We start from the raw sequence: 23,291 nt of genomic DNA on the forward strand, positions 1-23,291 counted from the left end.
AGCACGGGCCAGCCCACACTGCGATATGTGTGCGCACTGGGTCCGTACAGCAGAGCAGGTCCCAGTTAGTCTTGGTTAACCCTTGCCACTGGACCAAGACCTAGCTCTGTCAAGCCCGTGTGGTGGCTGGTGTGCAATGGTCACCACACATTAAAAAAATCCACGCACAGACATCTTCCACCCTTCAGGATGTAGTTTGGGATCTGGGATATTAGGTCTTTCATTGAAACACCTGTGAACTCATCCTTTTTTGGCGTGGAAGCAAGTCATCCTCGCTTCGAGGGACTGTCTATGATGATGATGACACCACAGAAGGAGGCCATTTGGCCCATCGTGCCTGTGCTGGCTCTCTGAAAGAGTGATCCAATTAGCCCCACTGCACTGCCCTTTCCCCATTATCCTGCATCGTTTCCCTTTTCAAGTCTTTATCCAATTGCCTTTTGAAAGCTGCAACTGAAACTGCTTGCAACTGGCGGGAACAAGTGGCAGCAGCCATTGTTAACCCTGTGCGTGTCACGGAAAGGTGCAATACAGAACCGAGCTTCACTGTCTGTCGCACCCAGACTCACCAACCAGCACACCATGGCCACCCGGCTGCTTGAGAATCCTGCTGATACGCGAGATATGCTCAATGGCGAAGTTAAACATCACCAGGTCCATGGGAGCCTTGCTGCTTCGATTGAATTCCTCCAGGTAGCGCTCGATGGTCTGCATCAGGGAGACAAAGGCAGGAGCTGAATGCCCACATCGGCAGGCCACTGTGGAGTGGCGGGGAGTCACAACACGGAGCGCGGTTTATGCAGCGGCTGCTCCTCTCAGACTTACGTTCTTTAGCTCGATCATGTCCGTTATTTCATTATACGCCCTTTTGCTCTTTTGGTTGGTTTTTGGTGACATGTAATCGCCGAAGAAGAGAGTGCGGATGTTGTTGTCACCAAAATCGCTGCCGATGCCGGTGTGGTTGAACAGGTTGTTGATCTTTACCTTGAACTGAGCCTGCATGACATTCTGACAAAGAGGGGAGCAGCTTCAATAGGGCATCAGCACTAAGGCTCCCGACCCTTCGCAATGAAACCGGCAGCAGAGCTCGGACAGTTCAGCAGCAGAAACCTGGAGCTGCGGCCCGATTGGGGGCGGTGAACTTCCAGGGCGCGGGGCGTTGCAGGGTCGGCGCGGGGCGTTGCAGGGTCGGCACGGGGCGGTGAGATGTCGCCGAGCATGGCGATGATGTCATCGTCAGTTGCGCGGTAGCCCGAGGCGCTAAGCACGGTGTTGCCGTGGCAGCACCTCCCCAAACTCCCAGGAGTTGGTAGCGCCCCCCCAGAGGCGCTAACGGGGCTTATAAAAAGTGGCAATTTTGCCCTCCTGCTATCTATTAATGAGGGTTATTCACGGTTTGTCAAAAGCCAGAACCCTGAGCAGTGATTCACTGAGAGAAGGAGCACCGGTCTGTGATGTCCCACATTTTATATTTCAAATGCGCCCTCCTAGTCTGGCACATGCCCACTGGAGCTTTTGGTGGGGGACGGTGAGAAAGAAAATGAGAGGATTCATAATTTTATCGAGGTACAACACAATTCAGGACAATACCTTTACAGTTGTGGCAGGGTCCTTCAGTTGGTCACGGATAAAAGGCCAACACATACCCATCAGCCAAGGATCAAAGGTGGAAGGCCAGCAGGCCACAAATGGCCCCCAAGGCTGCACTGTGGGAATCGCCACAGGAATGATTATCAAAATGCATTTACGAACCTTGACGATCTGCAAGAATAGCCTTCTATCTTGACTGTCAACCAGTCGATCACAGAAGACACGGTAGATCTCGTGAATCCAAAGTCTCATTAGTTTGTGATCTCCTCCAATCCCTTGAGGAACACAGTCTGATTTTAACAGGAGCAAACCCTAGAGAACAAGTGACGGGTAAATGAAAAAACTCCAGCTGAGATTAATGGGATCATTCACAATGACTTGTCTGCTGTAATTAGCATCATTTCAACACTAATTGTTTGGAGATTGCATTACCTGAATTACCCTGGAGATATCTCTCAGATTAAATATGTAATGGGATTTGGTGGGTGTCGGCAGAAAATTTTCCACAGCTTGAGTGTACACCTCCGTAGTAGCCCAGACCAAAATCTTCACAGATGAAAAGATTAACCATGAGAATATTTATATCAATGCACAAGATAACACTTCGTATCATCATCTTCCAATAATAATGTCAGGGAATCACAATTAAGCAGAATTTTCACTTTAACTGCTGTAGTCAAAGGAAAGACTTGCATTGCTATATCGCCTGTCATCACCTCAGTGTGTCCACAAGCGCTACACAGCCCAGGATGTACATTTGGCGTGTAGTCACTGTTGTAATGTGGGAAACGCAGCAGCCAGTTGTTTTGAATGATAAGGGAGTGAAGGGTTATGGGGAGCGGGCAGGGAAGTGGAATTGAGGCCAGGATCATATCAGCCATGATCCAATTGCAGAGCAGGTTCGAGGGGCCAAATGGCCGACTCCTGTTCATATTGCTTATGTTCTAATTTGCACACAGCAAGATCCCACAAGCAGAACTATGATGATGACCAGATAACTTGCTTTAGTGATGTTGGTTGAGGGATAAATATTGGCCAGGACACCGGGGAGAACTCCCCTGCTCTTCTTCAAAATAGTGCCATGGGATCTTTTACATCCACTGGAGAGAGCCTCAGTTTAACATCTCATTCGATAGATGGATTCACACAGTTGTACACAAACATACAGCAAAAATATAGAGCCCTGTGGGACCACATATTACGGTGCTGATCTGAATTCGAAGCATTTCTAATATCGCCTGATGGATAAAATGAAATCATCATCATCATCATCATCATAGGCGGTCCCTCAAAACAAGGATGACTTGCTTCCACACCAAAAAAGGATGAGTTCACAGGTATTTCAATGAAGGACCTAATATTCCCGGTCCCGAATTATATCCTGAAGGGTGGAAGATGCCTGTACACCAGCCACCACACGGGCTTGATAGAGCTAGGTCTTGGTCCAGCGGCAAGAGTTGAACCAGGACAACTGGAGACCTGCTCTGCTGCACGGACCCAGTGCGCACACATATCGCAGTGTGGGCTGGTCCGTGCTGCCCCTGGGCCCACGCCTTTCCTGGGCCCCGATCACACTTCATTGTCACTTCAGGGAGCAGAGTGTGCTGCTGCAGGAGGGCGATGGCTGACTGCAGTGTGGGCAGGTGCAGCTGGAGCGGTGAGGTCAGGGCAAAGGAGTTCGAAATGAAATGAAGTTCTGTCTTACAGCCTAACGTTGCAGTGTGACCAACAGCAGTCAGCCGTTAACTTTCTTTTGAGGCCTCTGAGTTTGGTTAGATTGTTCACACGCATGCAGTTCTTACCCTGGAATATCTTTTCAAGGAGATATCGAATCCCCTATTGAAGTGCCAGTCCACCACAGGTTGAAAGATAGTCTTCATGGTTTCTTCACTGAAAGCATCCATTGAGATGATGTTGAAATGCCGGAGGCAGCGAGGAGTGACGGCTTGTCGCCCACCACCAGGGGGAGCCATTGCAGCCACGATGGACATGTTGTGGACTCGCAGGATGCTGCTGTCCTTCCTGCAAATGCCGGACACATTGATCAGTCCCGCACTTCGCGATCAGCGCCACACTGTCCGAGCATTTCAACATGATCACTCGCCCCTCATACATACACCCCATTAACAGACTGGAATACTGCGGCAGTTTTGGTTTCCATATTTACGAAAGGATATACTTGCTTTGGAGGCAGTTCAGAGAAGGTTCACTTGATTGATTCCAGGGATGAGGGGATTGACTTATGAGGAAAGGTTGAGTAGGTCGGGCCTCTACTCATTGGAATTCAGAAGAATGAGAGGTGATCTTATCGAAACGTATAAGATTATGAGGGAGCTTGATAAGGTGGATGCAGAGAGGATGTTTTCACTGATGGGGGAGACTAGAACTAGGGGGCATAATCTTAGAATAAGGGGCTGCCCATTTAAAACTGAGATGAGGAGAAATTTCTTCTCTCAGAGGGTTGTAAATCTGTGGACTTCGCTGCCTCCGAGAAATGTGGAAGCTGGGACATTGAATAAATTTAAGACAGAAATAGACAGATTCTTAAACGATAAGGGGATAAGGGATTATGGGGAGCGGGCGGGGAAGTGGAGCTGAGTCCATTATCAGATCAGCCATGATCTTATTGAATGACAGAGCAGGCTCGAGGGGCTGTATGGCCTACTCCTACTCCTATTTCTTATGTTTTTATGTTCTTATACACTCAATGACGCTTCTAACGTGTGTGGCGTAGGTATGACAAAGCAGCCTTCCATCAAAGCAAGGTCTTTAAAATGTTTAAAGGATTTGATCGGGGTAGATGGTGAGAAACTATTTCATCTGGTGAGAGAGTCCAGAACAAGGGGGCATAAACTTAAAATGAGAGCCAGGCCGCTCAGGGATGATGTCAGGAAGCACTTCTTCACACCAAGGGTGGTGGGAATCTCTCGCAAAAAGCTTTTGAGGATGGGGGTCAATTAATAATTTCAAATCTGAGATTCATTCAGTAAGGGGTTACAGAATCAATGCGGGTAGGTACAGATCAGCCAGGATCTAACTGAATGGCAGTCCAGGCTCGATGGGCTGATCGGCCTATTCCTGATCCTATCCTAGCTAAATATAAACTATCACAAATGTGATGTGTTACTCCAACTCAGTGTACAGGCAGGTGGGCTGAGAATCCTCTTACTGTGTGTGTAGCTGAGCTGGTGTATACAGGGACAGGAGGCGATGCAGACTGAGCTGTACTTGGTTGTACAGGAGTGCCAGACAACAGCTGGAAATGAGTTTAATCATCATGTTTTTATGCGCGAGAGACAGACGACACTGGAAAATCGGGCAGGGTGTATGACGGGCTGATCTCCGACCACCTCACTCTCTCTATCTCAGTTGTGTTTCGCATTCTGAAAGACCCAAGTTCAGCTCAGTCTGCATAGCCTTCTGTCCCATTTAGGAGCACTGAGTAGACAGCTCGTGACTGAGAAATACTGGTCGGAATTTACTCACTGGGCCACAAATGAGCACAAGAGCCTCATTTCAATATTGAAATATTGAGCTTATTTCAGGCGGTTAGCGGGCCTGCCTGAATTGTGCAGTGACTGAGTGCCCTTATAGATTGGGTGTGGGTCTCTGACCTGCTCAGTTATCGTTACCAGAACAGAACTCCAGCCCAGAAACGGATGGTGTTTTGTTAAAGATTTTAAATAGTTAATGAATTTGCCGTGGTATATTGAGTTGTGACTCAGTTGAGCTGTGACATTCTTGAGCTGCGACACTCCTGATTACAACCTTGTAACTCAATCCCAGCTCCCCACAGTCCTGTACTGTACACAATGACAGTTCCAATATAACTCAATTCTTGGTGCTGCATTGGTGTATATAAATTCACACACCGTTATCTGAACATTACTGCTGCTTCAGTGTTTGACGCAGCTTGGATTTCAGGCCTGCAATGAAACATTTCCCATACTTAATACGCTTTTACACTGGGCTTTTTACAGATAGCTGTCCCATTGGGATTGCTTTTAAAATTCAAACGGTTATAAAGAATTAGAAATCGAAGAGAAATTTAACTTTAGCACCCTTGTATAGTTTGGCCTTGCTGCACATTTTTCGAGTGGTTTTTGGTTGAGTGCTGATATGATAATCAGGAGTGGGGATTAAACCTGATTGTAAACTGGTTTTAAAATAATGCTGATGGCCACACTGACTGTACCTCGCCTGCCATGTTGTATTCTGACAATGAGCTCACTCATGTACTGGTCTGATGCGATCTACCTGAGCAAATGCAGAATTAAGACAATGAGATTTGCAAATTGGTCGCTTTTGTTTCCCACATAAACTGCAGGATATATAAATAACATTTACTTCAGGAGCTTTGCTTGTTAAAGACAACTGAACCTAGATTTAGGGTCACATCAATCATTCTGCCGTGGAGAGAACTCGCCTGGCCCAGTATCTCGGGGTACGGTGGAACAATTACTGCACCTGTCAAACCAGTAGCCGTGGTCTATCCATTGTCGCAGCAGCTCAACTGGAGGCTGAGCTCCATACTTTTCCTTTGCCGGCATGTTCAGGTCATCAACAAAAACACAAACCCTTTTCTCTGGCTGTGTCCCAGAGACACTTTTCCTTCGCCTGTTAATTGGAGGGTCATTTTTCAATTATTTCTACATTCAGACAATTTATCATCTCATCTGGCATAAAACTATCGACTAGTTACATTCACAACGAGGGTTTCTGTGGATGGAAAGTGGCTACCTTCAGGAGCTGGGAGGTGTAGCTCTCATTCCCTCGCTCTCGCTCGCTCTCACTCTCATTCTCTCTCTCTCGCTCTCATTCTCACTCTCGCTCTCATTCTCTCACTCTCATTCTCTCTCTTGCTCACTCTCTCTCGCTCGCATTCTCTCCCTCTCGCTCGCTCTCACTCTCGCTCTCATTCTCTCACTCTCATTCTCTCTCTTGCTCGCTCGCTCTCTCTCGCTCTCTCTCCCTCTCGCTCGCTCTCACTCTCGCTCGCTCTCACTCTCATTCTCTCACTCTCGCTCGCTCTCATTCTCTCTCGCTCGCTCTCTCACTCTCATTCTCTCACTCTCGCTCACTCTCTCTCTCAGTCTCTCACTCTCATTCTCTCTCTTGCTCGCTCGCTCTCTCTCGCTCTCTCTCCCTCTCGCTCGCTCTCACTCTCATTCTCTCACTCTCGCTTGCTTTCATTCTCTCTCGCTCGCTCTCTCACTCTCATTCTCTCAATCTCGCTCACTCTTGCTCTCATTCTCTCGCTCGCTCTCACTCTCATTCTCTCGCTCTCGCTCTCATTCTCACTCGCTCTCTCGCTCTCATTCTCTCACGCTCGCTCGCTCTCGCTCTCATTCTCTCATTCTCGCTCGCTCTCATTCTCTCACTCTCGCTTGCTCTCTCTTACTCTCATTCTCTCACTCTCGCTCGCTCTCTCTCACTCGCTCTCATTCTCTCACTCTCGCTCGCTCTCTCTCACTCTCATTCTCTCACTCTCGCTCGCTCTCTCTCACTCTCATTCTCTCTGGCTCGCTCTCTCTGGCTCTCATTTTCTCTCGCTCGCTCTCTCGCTCTCATTCTCTCACTCTTGCTCTCTCTCACTCTCATTCTCTCACTCTCGCTCTCTCTCGCTCTCTCTCACTCTCATTCTCTCACTCTCGCTCGCTCTCTCACTCTCATTTCCTCACACTCGCTCGCTCTCTCTCGCTTTCATTCTCTCACTCTCGCTCGTTCTCTCTCACTCTCATTCTCTCACTCTCACTTGCACTCTCTCACTCTCATTCTCTCACTCTCGCTTGCTCTCTCTCACTCTCATTCTCTCACTCTCACTCGCTCTCTCTCACTCTCATTCTCTCACCCTTGCTCACTCTCTCGCTCTCATTCTCTGTCTCTCATTCTCTCTCTCTCACTCGCTCTCACGCTCGCTCTCTCTCGCTCTCATTCTCTCACTTTCGCTCGCTCTCTCTCTCGTTCTCATTCGCTCACTCTCGCTCGCTCTCATTCTCACTCTCGCTCGCTCTCTCTCTCTCTCTCATTCTCTCACTCTCGCTCGCTCTCTCTCACTCTCATTCTCTCGCTCGCTCTCTCTCGCTCTCATTCTCTCACTCTCGCTCTCTTGCTCTCATTCTCTTTCTCTCGCTCGCTCTCGCTCACTCTCATTCTCTCACTCTCGCTCGCTCTCATTCTCTCTCACTCTCATTCCCTCACTCTCGCTCGCTCTCTCTCACTTTCATTCTCTCACTCTCGCTCTCACTCTCTCACTCTCATTCTCTCACTCTCGCTCGCTCTCTCTCACATTCTCTCACTCTCGCTCTCTCTTGCTCTTATTCTCTCTCTCGCTCGCTCTCACTCTCATTCTCTCACTCTCACTCGTTCTCTCTCGCTTTCATTCTCTCACTCTCGCTCTCTCACTCGCTCGCTTTCTCTCGCTCTCATTCTCTCACTCTCGCTCTCTCACTCTCATTCTCTCACTCTCGCTCGCTCTCTCACTCTCATTCTCTCACTCTCATTCTCTCACCCTCGCTCGCTCTCTCTCTCACTCTCATTCTCTCACTCTCGCTCGCTCTCTCTCACTCTCATTCTCTCACTGTCGCTCGCTCTCTCTCACTCATTCTCTCACTGTCGCTCGCTCTCTCACTCTCATTCTCTCACTCTCGCTCTCTCTCACTCTTATTCTCTCACACTCGCTCGCTCTCTCTCGCTCTCATTCTCTCACTCGCTCTCTCTCGCTCTTATTCTCTCACACTCGCTCGCTCTCTCTCGCTCTTATTCTCTCACACTCGCTCGCTCTCTCTCGCTCTCATTCTCTCACTCTCGCTCGCTCTCTCTTGCTCTCTTTCTCTCTCTCTCGCTCGCGCTCTCTCACTCTCATTCTCTCTCTCTTGCTCCCTCTCGCTCTCATTCTCTCTCTCTCGCTCGCTCTCTCTTGCTCTCATTCTCTGACTCTCGCTCTCTCGCTTTCATTCGCTCTCTCTCGCTCTCACTCTCATTCTCTCTCTCTCGATCTCATTCTCTCTCTCTCGCTCTCATTCTCTCACTCTCACTCACTCTCACTCACTCTCGCTCGCTCTCTCGCTCGCTCTCTCGCTCTCATTCTCTCACTCTCATTCTCTCGCTCGCTCTCTCGCTCTCATTCTCTCACTCTCATTCTCTCACTGGCTCTCTCACTCGCTCTCTCGCTCTCATTCTCTCTCGTTCTCATTTGCTCGCTCTCATTCTCTCTCGTTCTTATTCTCTCGCTTATTCTCATTCTCTCACTCGCTCTCATTCTTTCGCTCGCTCTCACTCATTCTCTCACTCTCCCTCACGCTCTCTCTCGCTCTCATTCTCTCTCGTTCTCATTCTCTCGCTCGCTCTCTCGCTCTCATTCTCGCTCTTGCTTTCATTTTCTCGCTCGCTCTCATTTTCTCTCTCATTCTCATTCTCTCACTCTCCCTCACGTTCTCTCTCACTCTCGCTCTCATTCTCTCACTCTCCCTCTCTTTCTCTCTCGCGCTCTCATCTCTCATTCTCTCTCTCACTCTCACTCTATCTCACTCTCATTCTCACTTTCGCTAACTCTCTCTGTCTCGCTCTCAATCACTCACTCTCACTCTCAATCTCTCTTGCACGTTCTCTCTCGCTCCCTTTCCCTCGCTCTCTCTTGCTCTCATTCTCTCTCTTTCGCTCTCTCTCTCTCTCATTCTCTCGCTCTCATTCTCTCACTCGTTCTCATTCTCTTGCTCGCTCTCTCTTGCTCTCATTCTGTCTCTCGCACTCTCGCTCTCCCTCACTCCTGCATTTGCTCTCCCTCGCTCGCTCTCTCTCTTGCTCTTGCACTCTCGCTTCCATTGTTGTCCTGGCCATTTACCAGATTTACAGAAAAGTATTCTTACAAATATACATTCATTATTTCTACATCAATGTCCAATTTATTCTTCACCAGCTGAGCTCACACAGACTATGAATAAGATAGTGTTAAAAGGCTGCAGTTATAGCTTGAATCAATTCCTCTACTGTAATAATCATTAGTGTAAAGAGAGCACTGGTATTGCTCTCTTGGGGAAGAGTAATCAGCTCCAGGACCAGTGTGCTGGAATAACCCTGAACTTGGAAAAAATGATCCGGGCAGTAACATGCCCCCCCGTAATTTATTTGCTTCATGGGTTCTTTGCTGAAGAATTCACAGCAACACATTGCTATTAAGAACTAGTTGGTTTATTAGCAAAAGGTTTAACAATCACACTACACATTACCAGTTCATCCACCAGGCTCACAACCACCTGCCTCATCGTGGATCCCCCGAACCCAACTGGCTGGGGTTTTATTGAGTCTTGTGAACATCAGCCACTCCCAATTCAACAGCACCACAAACCTGTGAGCATCCTCACAGGTACATATATTACACCCATATGAAAACCACTCAACCACTGCATCCCTCTTAATCAGGGTTACTAACCCTCCAAGATTGTCCTGGAGTCGGCAGGAATTGAAGATTAATCTCCAAGACACGGCTGTGAGGAACACGGGAGATAGATTATTGGGGAATTCAAACAAATGGTATCTTTTTTCATTTTCTTTGTACATTTCGCCTATTAGTTATAAAGATGTTGTGTATCTGTAAAGCATTCACTCCCATGTTCGACCACTAGGGAGCTCATCCCTTGAAGTCCCAAGGGATCCCAGCATCCCTTGGGAGCATTGTAGATAAGCCGGCTCCTAAGGCCTGCTCCTCACTCTGGAGTGTCTTATTAAAGACTGAGGTCACTGTTACTTTAATCTCCCTGTGTGCAGCCTCATCTGTGTTAGGAACACAATAACTGGCAATGAGAATATGAATCCAACGCAAAGATGCAGCAAACTGTGGGCATCCTGGAGAAGTTCTCGGAGCGTGAGGACTGGGAAGCCTATGTCGAATGGCTAGACCAGTACTTTGTAACCAACGAGCTGGACGGAGAAGGAAGCACTGCAAAAAGGAGAGCGGTCCTCCTCACAGTTTGCAGGGCACCGACCTACAGCCTCATGAAGAATCTTCTGGCTCCAGTGAAACCCACAGATAAGTCGTATGAGGAGCTGTGTACACTGGGTTGGGAGCATCTTAACACAAGGGAGAGCGTGCTGATGGCGAGGTATCGGTTCTACACGTGCCAGCGATCTGAAGGTCAGGAAGTGGCGAACTATGTCGCTGAGCTAAGGTGACTTGCAGGACAATGTGAGTTTGATGGCTACCTGGAGCAAATGCTCAGAGACATTTTTGTACTGGGCATTGGCCATGAGACCATCCCATGAAAACTTTTGACTGTAGAGACACCAACCCTCAGTAAGGCCATTGTGATAGCACAGGCGGTTATGTCCACCAGTGATAACACCAAACAAATCTCTCAGCACACAAATGCTCGCAATGTTCATAAATTAACTGGAACCGTGTTTGTGAGCAGAAATGTACAGGGCAGAAACCACAAGTCTGCAACTGCCAGCAGGCCTCATGTGACCCAGATGACTGAGTCCCCAACAAAGGATGAATGCAAGGCAATTCACACCTTGTTGGCATTGTGGAGGCTTCCATTCAGCCTATTCATGCCGCTTCAAAGGGTATGTTTGCAAGAGCTGTGGAACAATGGGGCACCTCCAACGAGCTTGCAAACGAGCTGCAAACTCTGCAAAACCTGCTAACCACCACGTGGCAGAGGAAGATCGGTCCATGGTGGATCAAAGCAATTTCGAGCCTCAGAGAAGAGGCAGACGCTGAAGTACACGGGGTGCACACATTTTTGACGAAATGTCCACCTATAATGCTAAATGTAAAATTGAATGGCTTACCCGTAGCCATGGAACTGGACACTGGCGCTAGCCAATCCATCATGAGTAAAAAGATGTTTGAGAGACTGTGGTGCAACAAGGCATTCAGACCAGCCCTGAGCCCCATCCACACGAAACTGAGAATGTACACCAAAGAGCTTATCACTATCCTGGGCAGCGCCATGGTCAAGGTCACCGATGAGGGCACGGTGCATGAACTGCCGCTCTGGATTGTCCCGGGTGATGGCCCCACACTGCTTGGAAGGAGCTGGCTGGGCAAAATCCGCTGGAACTGGGATGACATCCGAAGCGCTATCACATGTCGATGAGGCCTCATGTACCCAGGTTCTTAACAAATTTCCTTCCCTTTTTGAGCCAGGCATTAGAAACATTTCCAGGGCAAAGATACAGATCCATTTGGTCCCAGAGGCATGACCCATTCACCACAAGGCACGAGCGGTGCCTCACATGATGAGGGAGAGAGTGGAAATCCAGGCTGCAACGCGAGGGCATCATCTCCCCAGTGGAATTCAGCGAGTGGGCCAGCCCGATTGTTCCAGTACTCAAATAGTTGCGGAGTCCCAGGAACGACCGCAGCTCCGTGACGTTCTGTGGCCTGGGCGCATTCCTGATAGCCTCTGTCTTGGCGTCTGTGGGCTGAATGCCATCCGCCGCGATCTTTCTCCCCAAAAACTCCACTTCTGTTGCCATGAAAATGCATGGAGAGAAAGATCGCGGCGGACGGCATTCAGCCCACAGATGCCAAGACAGAGGCTATCAGGAATGCGCCCAGGCCACAGAATGTCACGGAGCTGTGGTCGTTCCTGGGACTCAACTATTTTGGTAACTTCCTACTGAGGTTAAGCACCCTCTTAGAGCCCCTACATGTGTTATTGCGCAAAGGTAAGAACTGGGTATGGGGAAAAATCCAAGTAATTGCTTTTGAGAAAGCCAGAAACATTTTATGCTCTAACAAGCTGCTTGTATTGGATAACCCGTGTAAAAGACTTGTGCTAGCATGTGACGGAGTCGGGTGTGTATTACAACAAGCTAACATTGCGGGGAAGTTGCAACCTGTCGCCTATGCTTCCAGGAGCTTGTCTAAGGCCGAGAGGGCCTACAGCATGATTGAGAAAGAGGCATTAGCGTGTGTGTTCGGGGTAAAGAAAATGCATCAGTACCTGTTTGGCCTCAAATTTGAGCTGGAAACCGATCACAAGCCCCTCACATCCCTGTTCACTGAAAACAAGGGGATAAATACTAATGCCTCAGCCCACATACAAAGGTGGGCACTCGTGCTATCACCGTATAACTATACCATCCGCCACAGGCCAGGCACCGAGAACTGTGAGGATGCTCTCAGTCGGCTACCATTGCCCACCACGGGGTGGAAATGGCGCAGCCTGCAAACTTGTTGATGGTGGCGCAGCCCGCAGACGTATTGATGATCATGGAAGCATTTGAAAATTATAAATCACATGTCACGACCCGCCAATTTAGAACTTGGACCAGCCAAAATCGTCTGCTGTCCCTAGTAAAAAAACTGTGTAACATAGAAACATAGAAACATAGAAAATAGTTACAGGAGTAGGCCATTCGGCCCTTCGAGCCTGCACCGCCATTCAATGAGTTCATGGCTGAACATGCAACTTCAGTACCCCATTCTTGCTTTCTCGCCATACCCCTTGATCCCCCTAGTAGTGAGGACTACATCTAACTCCTTTTTAAATATATTTAGTAAATTGGCCTCAACAACTTTCTGTGGTAGAGAATTCCACAGGTTCACCACTCTCTGGGTGAAGAAGTTTCTCCTCATCTCGGTCCTAAATGGCTTATCCCTTATCTTGGACTGTGACCCCTGGTTCTGGACTTCCCCAACATTGGGAACATTCTTCCTGCATCTAACCTGTGTAGGGGAGGACGAAAACCCCCTCATTTTACCCAGAAGGAAAAGGGCTGTGGGATCAGTCTGTGCTGTGAATTGAAACCGATGGAAGGAATCAAAAGGAGACCCCCCCCCCCCCCCAGTGTTTGGACTCATAGGGAAGGGAATTTAATTTGGAACTATCTACCAGAAAGTTTGAAATCCTAAAGTGCACATGGAAGAAACTACGAACTTTAATCGAATTTGGGATTTTTTAAAAGGTCTGCAAGAAAAGGGGTGGAGTCAATATCAAAAGGGCCAGTTTGGACATTGGAACTAATCAAATTGTCTGGGAACTGTATACCCTCGAAACTTGCCCCTTGAAAACATTAGCATTTAAACAATGCCACATACATATTCCAACACCTTTTTCATCAGGCATAGAAATATCTGGCTCAGGCCAGACTAGCACAATGGCTACAGGAGGCCAATGCAATCAACACCCACTCAAACCTTGAGTAGGTTAAGATCAGTGGGAAAAAAACCTAAAAACCTCAAACTGCTGCATTTTTCAAAATCAAAAGTCCACCAATGAGAAGAATCGACTTCAGCAGGAGAGGCGGACTGGATAATCTGGCTATAAAAAAGGGGTTTCTGACGTAGTGAAGAAAGAAGTGATGATTTTCCCTGCACTCGTGATTCAACAACCACAACCACAAGCCTCTCGACACTGAAGGAAAACCAGTGTCCGAAGACACCGAAGATAGAAGAAACAAACCACCAGACTGCGGAAGGCACAGTAGTGAGTATAACCTCCGGTCCCCAGAATTCCCAACTCAGTTAGGCCAGGAAAGGTGGGAGTTTGGGCATTGTAATGTACACTGGTGTAAAGATTTTCGTTGGGTCCGTTTTAGTGGGATTTAGGGGGATTGTTTTGTTGGTGTATTGCTGTTTGTTGAGTTACACCTTGTCAAATAAATTGGAAGCCTAAAGTTCCTCTTGGAATCACCTTGTCTCAGTTCTATTGTATTACATCTCCTGATCGTGAGTCTTATGTCAGAACCGTGTAAGGGAAGCTAGGAGCGCCTCGAAAATGCTCAACTGTGTGTCACAGGCTAGGGAAGAAGGGGTTAGGAGTGTTTGACACTCACAGGTGCCTCACAGGCTAGGCATAAGCTGTGGGGACGCACGAGTCTCAAAAGCTGTGGACACAGTCTCTCCAGGGGTGCTCTTGCAGCACTCAGGGTACCTCACAGGCCAGGCATAAGCTGTGAGGGCAGAAGCCCAGAGAGAGACACCCAAGGCACAACAACAACCCTGTGAAAACCCCTTACACCTGTCTAAACCCATCAGAATTTTAAACGTTTCTATGAGATCCCCTCTCATTCTTCTGAACTTCAGTGAATACAAGCCCAGTTGATCCAGTCTTTCTTGATATGTCAGTCCCGCCATCCCGGGAATCAGTCTGGTGAACCTTCGCTGCACTCCCTCAATAGAAAGAATGTCCTTCCTCAGGTTAGGAGACCAAAACTGTACACCATACTCCAGGTGTGGCCTCACCAAGGCCCTGTACAACTGTAGTAACACCTCCCTGCCCCTGTACTCAAATCCCCTCGTTATGAAGGCCAACATGCCATTTGCTTTCTTAACCACCTGCTGTACCTGCATGCCAACCTTCAATGACTGATGTACCATGACACCCAGGTCTCATTGCACCTCCCCTTTTCCTAATCTGTCACCATTCAGATAATAGTCTGTCTCTCTGTTTTTACCACTAAAGTGGATAACCTCACATTTATCCACATTATATTTCATCTGTCATGCATTTGCCCATTCACCTAACCTATCCAAGTCACTCTGCAGCCTCATAGCATCCTCCTCTGCATGTCCCGCTTGGAAGCTGGGCCAGCATCCCCGTTGAAATGCAGGAGCTAATCAAGCCGTTCCAGCGGCGAAAGGACGAGCTGTCCATTCAGGCAAACTGCCTGTTGTGGGGTAACCACGTAGTGCTACCAAAGAAGGGTAGGGAGACGTTCATCTCGGATCTCCACAGCATCCACCCGGGTATAGTAATGATGAAAGCGATAGCCAGATCCCACGTGTGGCGGCCCGGTATCGACTCTGAATTAAGAGTCCTGTGTACAGCAATGCATCGTATGTGCTCAGTTGAGCTACGCACCCAGAGAGGCACCACTAAGTTTGTGGTCCTGGCCCTCCAGACATGGTCGAGGATCCATGTCGACTATGCGGGCCCGTTTCTCGGTAAAATGTTCCTGGTGGTGGTGGATGCTTTTTCAAAATGGATTGAATGTGAAATAATGTCGGGAAGCACCGCCACCGCCACCATTGAAAGCCTGAGGGCCATGTTTGCCACCCACGGCCTGCGTGACATACTGGTCAGTGACAACGGGCCATGTTTCACCAGTGCCGAATTTAAAGAATTCATGACCCGCAATGGGATCAAACATGTCACCCCTGCCCCGTTTAAACCAGCCTCCAATGGGCAGGCAGAGCGGGCAGTACAAACAATCAAACAGAGCCTTAAACGAGTCACAGAAGGCTCACTCCAAACCCACCTGTCCCGAGTACTGCTCAGCTACCGCACGAGACCCCACTCACTCGCTGGTTCACCCCAACCTGCATGATCAGGTAGAGAACAGGCGGCAGCAACAAAATGTAAACGATGGTCGCGCCACTGTGTCACGGGAAATTGATCTGAATGGCCCTGTGTATGTGCTAAACTATGGACATGGTCCCAAGTGGATCGCGGGCACGGTGATAGCTAAAGAAGGAAATAAGATGTTTGTAGTCAAACTAGATAGACAATCAACAAATTTGCAGAAAGCACCTGGACCAAACGAGGCTGCGGTTCACAGACTGCCCTGAACAACCCACAACAGACACCACCATTTTCGAGCCCACAACACACGCCCAAAGGACCAACGACACCACCCCGGACCAGGAAATCGAACCCATCACGCCCAACAGCCCAGCAAGGCCAGGCTCACCCAGCAGTTCTGCAGGGCCAACAACACGCCAGCCCAGCGAGGGCACAGCCAACACACCAGAACAGACATTTGTACCGAGGCGGTCCACCAGGGAAAGAAAGGCTCCTGACTGCCTCACCTTGTAAATAGTTTTCACTTTGACTTTGGCGGGGGGAGTGATGTTGTGTATCTGTAAAGCATACACTCCCATGTTCCGCCACTAGGGAGCTCATCCCCCGAAGTCCCAAGGGATCCCAGCATCCCTTGGGAGCACTGTATATAAGCCGACCCCTAAGGCCTGTTCCTCACTCTGGAGTGTCTTATTAAAGACTGAGGTCACTGTTACTTTAACCTCCCTGTGTGCAGCCTCATCTGTGCTAGGAACACAATAAAATTATTGAAGATGGAGGAGAAATGGCAGCTTGGCAGAGTCAAGAATCGTCCAATCAGATTGCGAAGATTCTGTTTGTTCTCCGATTGGCTGAGAAGATGGATGGACATGTCGGGCATCCAGTGGTGGGAGTGTCGGGGTGGGCCAGGAGGTCACGTGATGACATCTCCAGGAATTTGTCCAATCAGAGATGCCAGCCCTACTCTTCATGAACTTTGACTCCCCAGCACTGTTGCTTACTGATCCTTTCTGCAATGCTGTACATGAAACGTGAGATACACCTACAGCTTAGGTTATGACAAGCCCGTTCCCCACTGCACTCTCCATCTAACGCCGAGTTTTTAATAGTTGTAGGTCTCTATTAAGGCAACTTGGCTGGTTTTCTAGGTTAGTCCACATATAATTAGTCAATTACTCTTTTCAACTAACTGTAACTTTGCTTTTGCATTTAAGAAATTAAAATACAACAAAGTTAAAAAAAAAACCTATTTTTCTTACCCCGAAGCAGTCCCTGACAGGAGGGCTAGCTGCCACAGTAAGCTCTTCTGTAGGTTTCAATACATCATTCTCGATTTGTTAAAACTCTGCCTAATGACATCTACTTCCAAGTGCGATACTGTTGAAGCATTTTCACTCAGAGTTGTGGGGATCTGGGACACTCGACCTGGAAAGGTGGTGGAAGCTGAGTCCATAAATAATTGTGAAAGGGAGTTAGAGAGGTCCTTGAGTATGAGGACCTTACAGGGTTACTATAATGTAGGCACACATGAGTATGCTCACAGGTTTGTAGAGCTGTTGAGTTGTGAGTGGCTTAGTCAGTCACGTGATGTTCATAAGACTCAATAAACCCCAGCCAGTTGGGTTCGGGGGATCTACGATGAGGCAGGTGGTTGTGAGCCTGGTGGATGAACTGGTAATGTGCAGTGTAATTGTTAAACCTTTTGTTAATAAACCAATTAGTTCTTCATAGCAATGTGTTGCTATGAATTCTTAAGCAAAGAACTCAGGAAGTAAATATAATACAGTTAGGGGCAAAAAGTGGGGAATTGGGATTAAGCATGACTGCTCTGTCAAAGAGCCGGCACAGGCACGATGGGCCGAATGGCCTCCTGTGCTCTAAGTTACTATGACTCTATGAATCTATGAAAAGCTGACAATGTAATGATGCTAAATGTACCTCTCAAGCCGTGTGAGGATGATGTCCTGGGTTTGATTGGCTGAAGTCTGTGCTGAGAAGTTGATCTGACAAATGGCGTATTTTTCGGCAGGCAGTTGCCGCAGGAACCTGTTTGTGACAGCTGTCTTTCCGGTGCCTGTGGGTCCTACGAACAGCAGTGGCTTATCTTGTAGCAACAACTTCTCGAGAAAGTACGTCTGCATTGCTGTCTCCATGGTGTTAACAATGATGTCGCTAAGCTGCAGACACAATATAAATGTGGTATTAGGCTCAGACTGATAAACAGCAGCAGGTTGTGGGAAGTGTCACTTTGTATGTTGGATATGTTTGGTCTGACTGTCACAGGCTTAGCTCTACCCCAGCCAGACTTCCCAACTTCTCTCTCTCTTCCAGTGGACAAGCTAAATCCAGCCTTGGGGAAGTGGCTGTGTTTGTCAGCTGTGGATCAGTATGTAACACACTCGCCTCCGAGTCAGAAGGTTGTGGGTTCAAGTCCCACGCCAGAGACTTGAGCACAAAAATCTAGGCTGAAACTCCGAGGGAGTGCTGCACTGTCGGAGGAGCCGTCTTTTGGATGTAACGTTTGTTGCGTATGCAATACCTCAATAGGCTTAGTACAGTGAACTCAATCAGGTGCGACCTGACTCTACTTTATTAGCTCTCAAAGTGAGGATTAAACATGGAGGCTTTCTTTATATACAAGGGCTGCACGTGTGTATCTGTGGCCCAATAACCTCCGATGGTCGCTCCCCCTGGTGGCAGGTAAACCCAGGCATACATACATTACATCATTCCTCCCAAGATCTTGGTATCAGTCCTATTTACAAATTGAGACGGTCCGGGGCTTTCCACTCCCTAGTTGATCGTCTCAGTTCCATTCCAGATCTGGGTGAGCTCTCTGAGTCATTTATGACTTGAGGCTGGGTAGCCGATCTAATGGGAGTGGCACTGTCCATGTCGGGGATTGAAGGTCCAGATTCATTAACAACAGCAGGGTCTTCTGATGGCTGAATATGAATCGGTTGGTCATCGATGGTGTCTTCTTCAAGCTGTTCCGGTTCGTCTGTATGCCTCAATTTCGTCTGATCAATGTGCCTCCTGCATGTTTGTCCATTAGTGAGCCTGAAATAAGCACCCTGTTAACCTCATTGGCCGTAACAGTGTCAGTGACCCAGTTGGGGTCTTGACCACAATTTAGCACAAACACAGGATCATTAATAGAGATGTCACATGACACAGCAGTGCGATCATGATACCACTGCTGATATTGACGACCTGATCGTTAAGATCAGGGTGGACAAGCGAGAGGCCGGGTCTTGAGATCTCTCTACATCAACAGTTCAGCAGGGGGGACCCCGGTAAGCATGTGGGTCTCGTCCTGTAACTAAGCAGTATGTGTGACAAGCGAGTCTGCAAAGAACCGTGAGTTACGCGTTTTAGGCTCTGCTTGATGGTTTGGACGGCCCGCTCCGCTTGACCATTGGACATGGGTTTGAATGGTGCTGACCTTACGTGCTTGATACCGTTGAGTCTCATAAACTCTTGAAACTTCAAACTTGTGAAGCACGATCCGTTGTCGCTCATAATATCGGGCAGACCATAGCACGAAGGCTCTCAGTGGTGGCTGTGGATTTGCTGGATGACATGATTACACATTCTATCCATTTGGAATACGCATCCACCACCACCAAAAACATTTTGCCCAGGAAAGGACTCGCATAGTCGATGTGGATCCTCGACCATGGTTTGGATGGCCACAACCACAGACTTAGCGGAGATTCCACTGGTGCATTGCTTAACTGCATGCAAGTGTTGCACTGATGCACACATGACTCCAAATCAGAGTCAATGCCAGGCCACCAAACGTGAGACCTGGCAATGGCCTTCATCATCACAATACTGGGATGGGTACTGTGTAAATCCCGTACAAACCTCTCCCTGCCTTTCTTAGGCATAACAACACGATTAGCCCATAGCAAACAATCAGATTGAATGGATAGTTCGTCTTTGCGATGGTTGTAAGGTTTGGTCTTATTACACACTTCCTTGGGAATGGCCGACCAATCACTACTAAGGACACAATGTTTTACAACCAATAAGATCGGATCCTGGCTGGTCCAGGTGCTAATATGTTGAGCAGTGACAGGTGACCCTGCACTCTCAAAGGCATCCATGACCAACAGTAGGTCTGTGGGCTGTGCCGTTTCCACCTCCGGCGTGGGCAACGGTAAACGGCTCAATGCATGGGAACAATTCTCGGTGCCAGGTCTGTGGCGAATGACATAATCATAGGCAGATAATGTCAGCGCTCTGGATGCAGGGCGACGCGCTGGTATTGATACCTCTATGCTCTGAAAACAAAGATATGAGTGGCTTGTGATCGGTTTCAAGCTCGAAATGAAGCCCAAACAAATATTGGTGCATCTTTTTAACCCCATATATGCAGGCTATAGCTTCTTTCTCTACCATGCCGTAGGCTCTTTCCACTTTAGGCATGCTTCTCAACCCGTATGCAACGGGTTATAGTTTGCCCGACTCATTGGATTGTTGGAGCAAGCAACCAACCCCATGTGATGAAACATCACAGGCCAATACTAAACACTTGCATGGGTCATAATATACCAGCAATTTGTTTGAACAAAGCAGATTTCTAACCTTCTCGAAGGCCCTGTCTTGAGATACACCCCAAACTCAGCTGTCGCCTTTTCTGAGCAGCATGTGCAGTGGCTCTAATAATGTAGGTAAGAAATTACTGAAGTAGTTGAGAAGACCAAGGAACGAATGCAGCTCCGTCACATTCTGGGGTCTGGGTACATTTTTGATGGCCTCTGTTTGAGTCCGTAGGCCTGATGCCACCTCCAGGAATTCGATTTCCAGTACCATAAAGACGCACTTTGAACGTTTCAGCCTGAGCCCCACTTTGTCCAGATGACGTAGAATCTCTTCCAGGTTGTTCAGGTGTTCGGCAGTGTCACGATCTGTGACCAGAATGTCATCTTGGAACACCACGGTTTGGAGACGGACTTCAGTAAACACTCCATGTTTCTCTGAAATATGGCTGCAGCCGAGCGAATTCCGAAAGGACACCTGTTGTAAAGGAACAGCCCTTTATTCAGTGAAACATGGAGTGTTTACTGAAGTCCGTCCACGTGGTGTGTAGCAGCTACGGACACATCCACTGAAGGTGCCCCATTTTTGCACAACCTCTACAAATATACTGTCTGAAACGGCACTGATGAGGCCAATAATTGCCCCCACAACGCCAATAGGGTGAAATCGGATTCGTGCCCAATGACGGACTTTGAGCAGCTACAGGTTTCGCAAACACAGTCGGGTAGGCCCTTCCAGGTGCAGCTCTGCCAACCGACGACACAATCTGGTGCACAGTACTTGCCGTGGAGTTCCAACTCTGCGAGGATATCTGCTTTGTACTATCAACCGTGGTCAGGCAAGCCTGGGCGATCGCGATGGCCCTGCTCAAATCCAGTGTCTCCGCAGCCAGCAGCTTTCGCAGGATCACCTTGTGGTTTATGCCTATTACAAAGACGTCGCACAGCCTGTCTTCCAACGGGGTTCCAAACTTACACGACCCAGCGAGACGTCTCAGGTCGGCAACAAATTCCGCCACGTCCTGGCCCTCAGAACGAACATGCTTGTAAAAGCGATATCTCGAGATAATGATGCCTTCTTTAGGTTTGAGATGGTCCCGAATCAGAGCACAGAATTCCTCATAGGTCTTTTCCATTGGATGTGCAGGTGAGAGCAGATTCTTTATGAGGTCATAGATGTTTGGACCACAAACCGTGAGGAAAGCTGCCCTGCGTCAGCATCTTTATCCATCTTGTTGGCCACGAAGTACTGGTCGAGGCGATTTGTAAAATCCTCCCAGTCTTCTCCCTCCACGAATCGCTCCAGGATTCCAACATTGCTCATTATTTTTGTGTGTGAAAGTTCATATTGTGCCTCGTCGCCAAATGTTGCATATGCAATAACTCAATAGGCTTAGTACCGTGAACTCAATCAGATGCGACCTGACTCTACTTTATTAGCTCTCAAAGTGAGGATTAAACATGGAGGCTTTCTTTATATACAAGGGCTGCACGTGTGTGTCTGTGGCCCAATGACCTCCGACGGTTGCTCCCCCTGGTGGCAGGTAAACCCAGGCATACATACATTACAACGTTAAACCAAGGCCCGTCTGTTCTCTCAGGTGGACATAAAAGATCCTACGGCACTATTTCAAAGGACTAACTAAGTTTTTTGGTGAGGGCAATGTGGTTAAGGTGGTGTACATGGACTTCCAAAAGGTGTTTAATAACGTGCCACATAATAGGCTAGCCAACAAAGTTGAAGGCCCTGGAATAAAAGGGACAGTGGCAGCATGGATACAAAATTATCTAAGTGACAGGAAACAGAGAGTAATGGTGAACAGTTGTTTTTCGGACTGGAGGAAGGTATACAGTGGTGTTCCTCAGGGTCGGTACTAGGACCACTGCTTTTCTTCATATATATTAATGACTTGGACATGGGTATACAGGGCACAATTTCAAAATGTGCAGATGACACAAAACGTGGAAGTATAGTGAGCAGTGAGGAGGTTAGTGATGGACTTCAAGAGGATATAGACAGGCTGGTGGAATGGGCGGACACGTGGCAGATGAAGTTTAATGCAGAAAAGTGCAAAGTGATACATTTTGGTAGGAAGAATGAGGAGAGGCAATATAATAAATGGTACAATCCTAAAGGGGGTGCAGGAACAGAGAGACCTGGGGGTATATGTGCACAAATTGTTGATGGTGGCAGGGCTGGTTGAGAAAGTGGTTAAAGAAGCTTACATGTTCCCGGGCTTCATAAATAGAGGCATAGAGTACAACAGCAAGGAAGCTTTGATGAACCTGTCTAAAACATTGGTTCGGCCTCAACTAGAGTATTATGTCCAATTCTGGGCACTGCACTTTAGGAAGGATGTGAAGGCCTTCGAGAGGGTGCAGAAAATATTTACAATAATGGTTCCAGGGATGAGGGACTTCAGTTACGTGGATAGACTGGAGATACTTGGGGGGAGAAAATCAGATCATTTGTGCCTCCCGACAGCGCCCCCGATTTGTCGCCCGGGGGGCAGGGGACACTACTGCTCCCGCAAAATAAATTGTGGGGGAATTTCACACATAGAACCAACGGTTGGGTTTACATCACACTCGCATTAATTCAGTAGCATTAATGCTGCAATACCAGCGAGACTGAGCATGGAGTGAGACAGTGAAAGAGAAACATGTGTGGGACTGTGAAAGAATTTATTACCTAAAGAGAATAATTTAAGCTTTTTGCGCCAATGTGGTACTTTTGAAGTGTTGTCTCTGTTGCACCGTAGGAAACTTGGCAGCCAAATTGTGCTCAGCAAGCTCCCACAAACAGCAGTGGGATAAATAAGCTGGTCATCTGTTTTTTTAGATGTTGGTTGAGGGATAAATATTGGCCAGGACACCGGGGATAATTCCTCCGCTCTTCTTC

The 23,291-nt window shown here is 48.1% G+C and overlaps 1 protein-coding gene across 1 annotated transcript in view; it reads right to left on the reverse strand.

Annotated features, from left to right (window-relative positions):
- LOC139278130 (dynein axonemal heavy chain 3-like) overlaps window positions 1-23,291 on the reverse strand; it is a 485,560-nt gene that overhangs the window by 160,992 nt on the left and 301,277 nt on the right. Inside the window, exons 30-36 of the mRNA XM_070896786.1 lie at window positions 17,781-18,019; window positions 6,058-6,207; window positions 3,393-3,612; window positions 2,023-2,136; window positions 1,753-1,902; window positions 826-1,008; window positions 570-708 (exon numbers count right to left, since the gene is read on the reverse strand). Coding sequence (XP_070752887.1) covers window positions 570-708; window positions 826-1,008; window positions 1,753-1,902; window positions 2,023-2,136; window positions 3,393-3,612; window positions 6,058-6,207; window positions 17,781-18,019 — 1,195 coding nt within the window. The remainder of the gene's footprint in view (window positions 1-569; window positions 709-825; window positions 1,009-1,752; window positions 1,903-2,022; window positions 2,137-3,392; window positions 3,613-6,057; window positions 6,208-17,780; window positions 18,020-23,291) is intronic.

The sequence above is a fragment of the Pristiophorus japonicus genome, chromosome 13 (genome assembly GCF_044704955.1).
Source record: "Pristiophorus japonicus isolate sPriJap1 chromosome 13, sPriJap1.hap1, whole genome shotgun sequence".
Classification (NCBI taxonomy): domain Eukaryota; kingdom Metazoa; phylum Chordata; class Chondrichthyes; family Pristiophoridae; genus Pristiophorus; species Pristiophorus japonicus.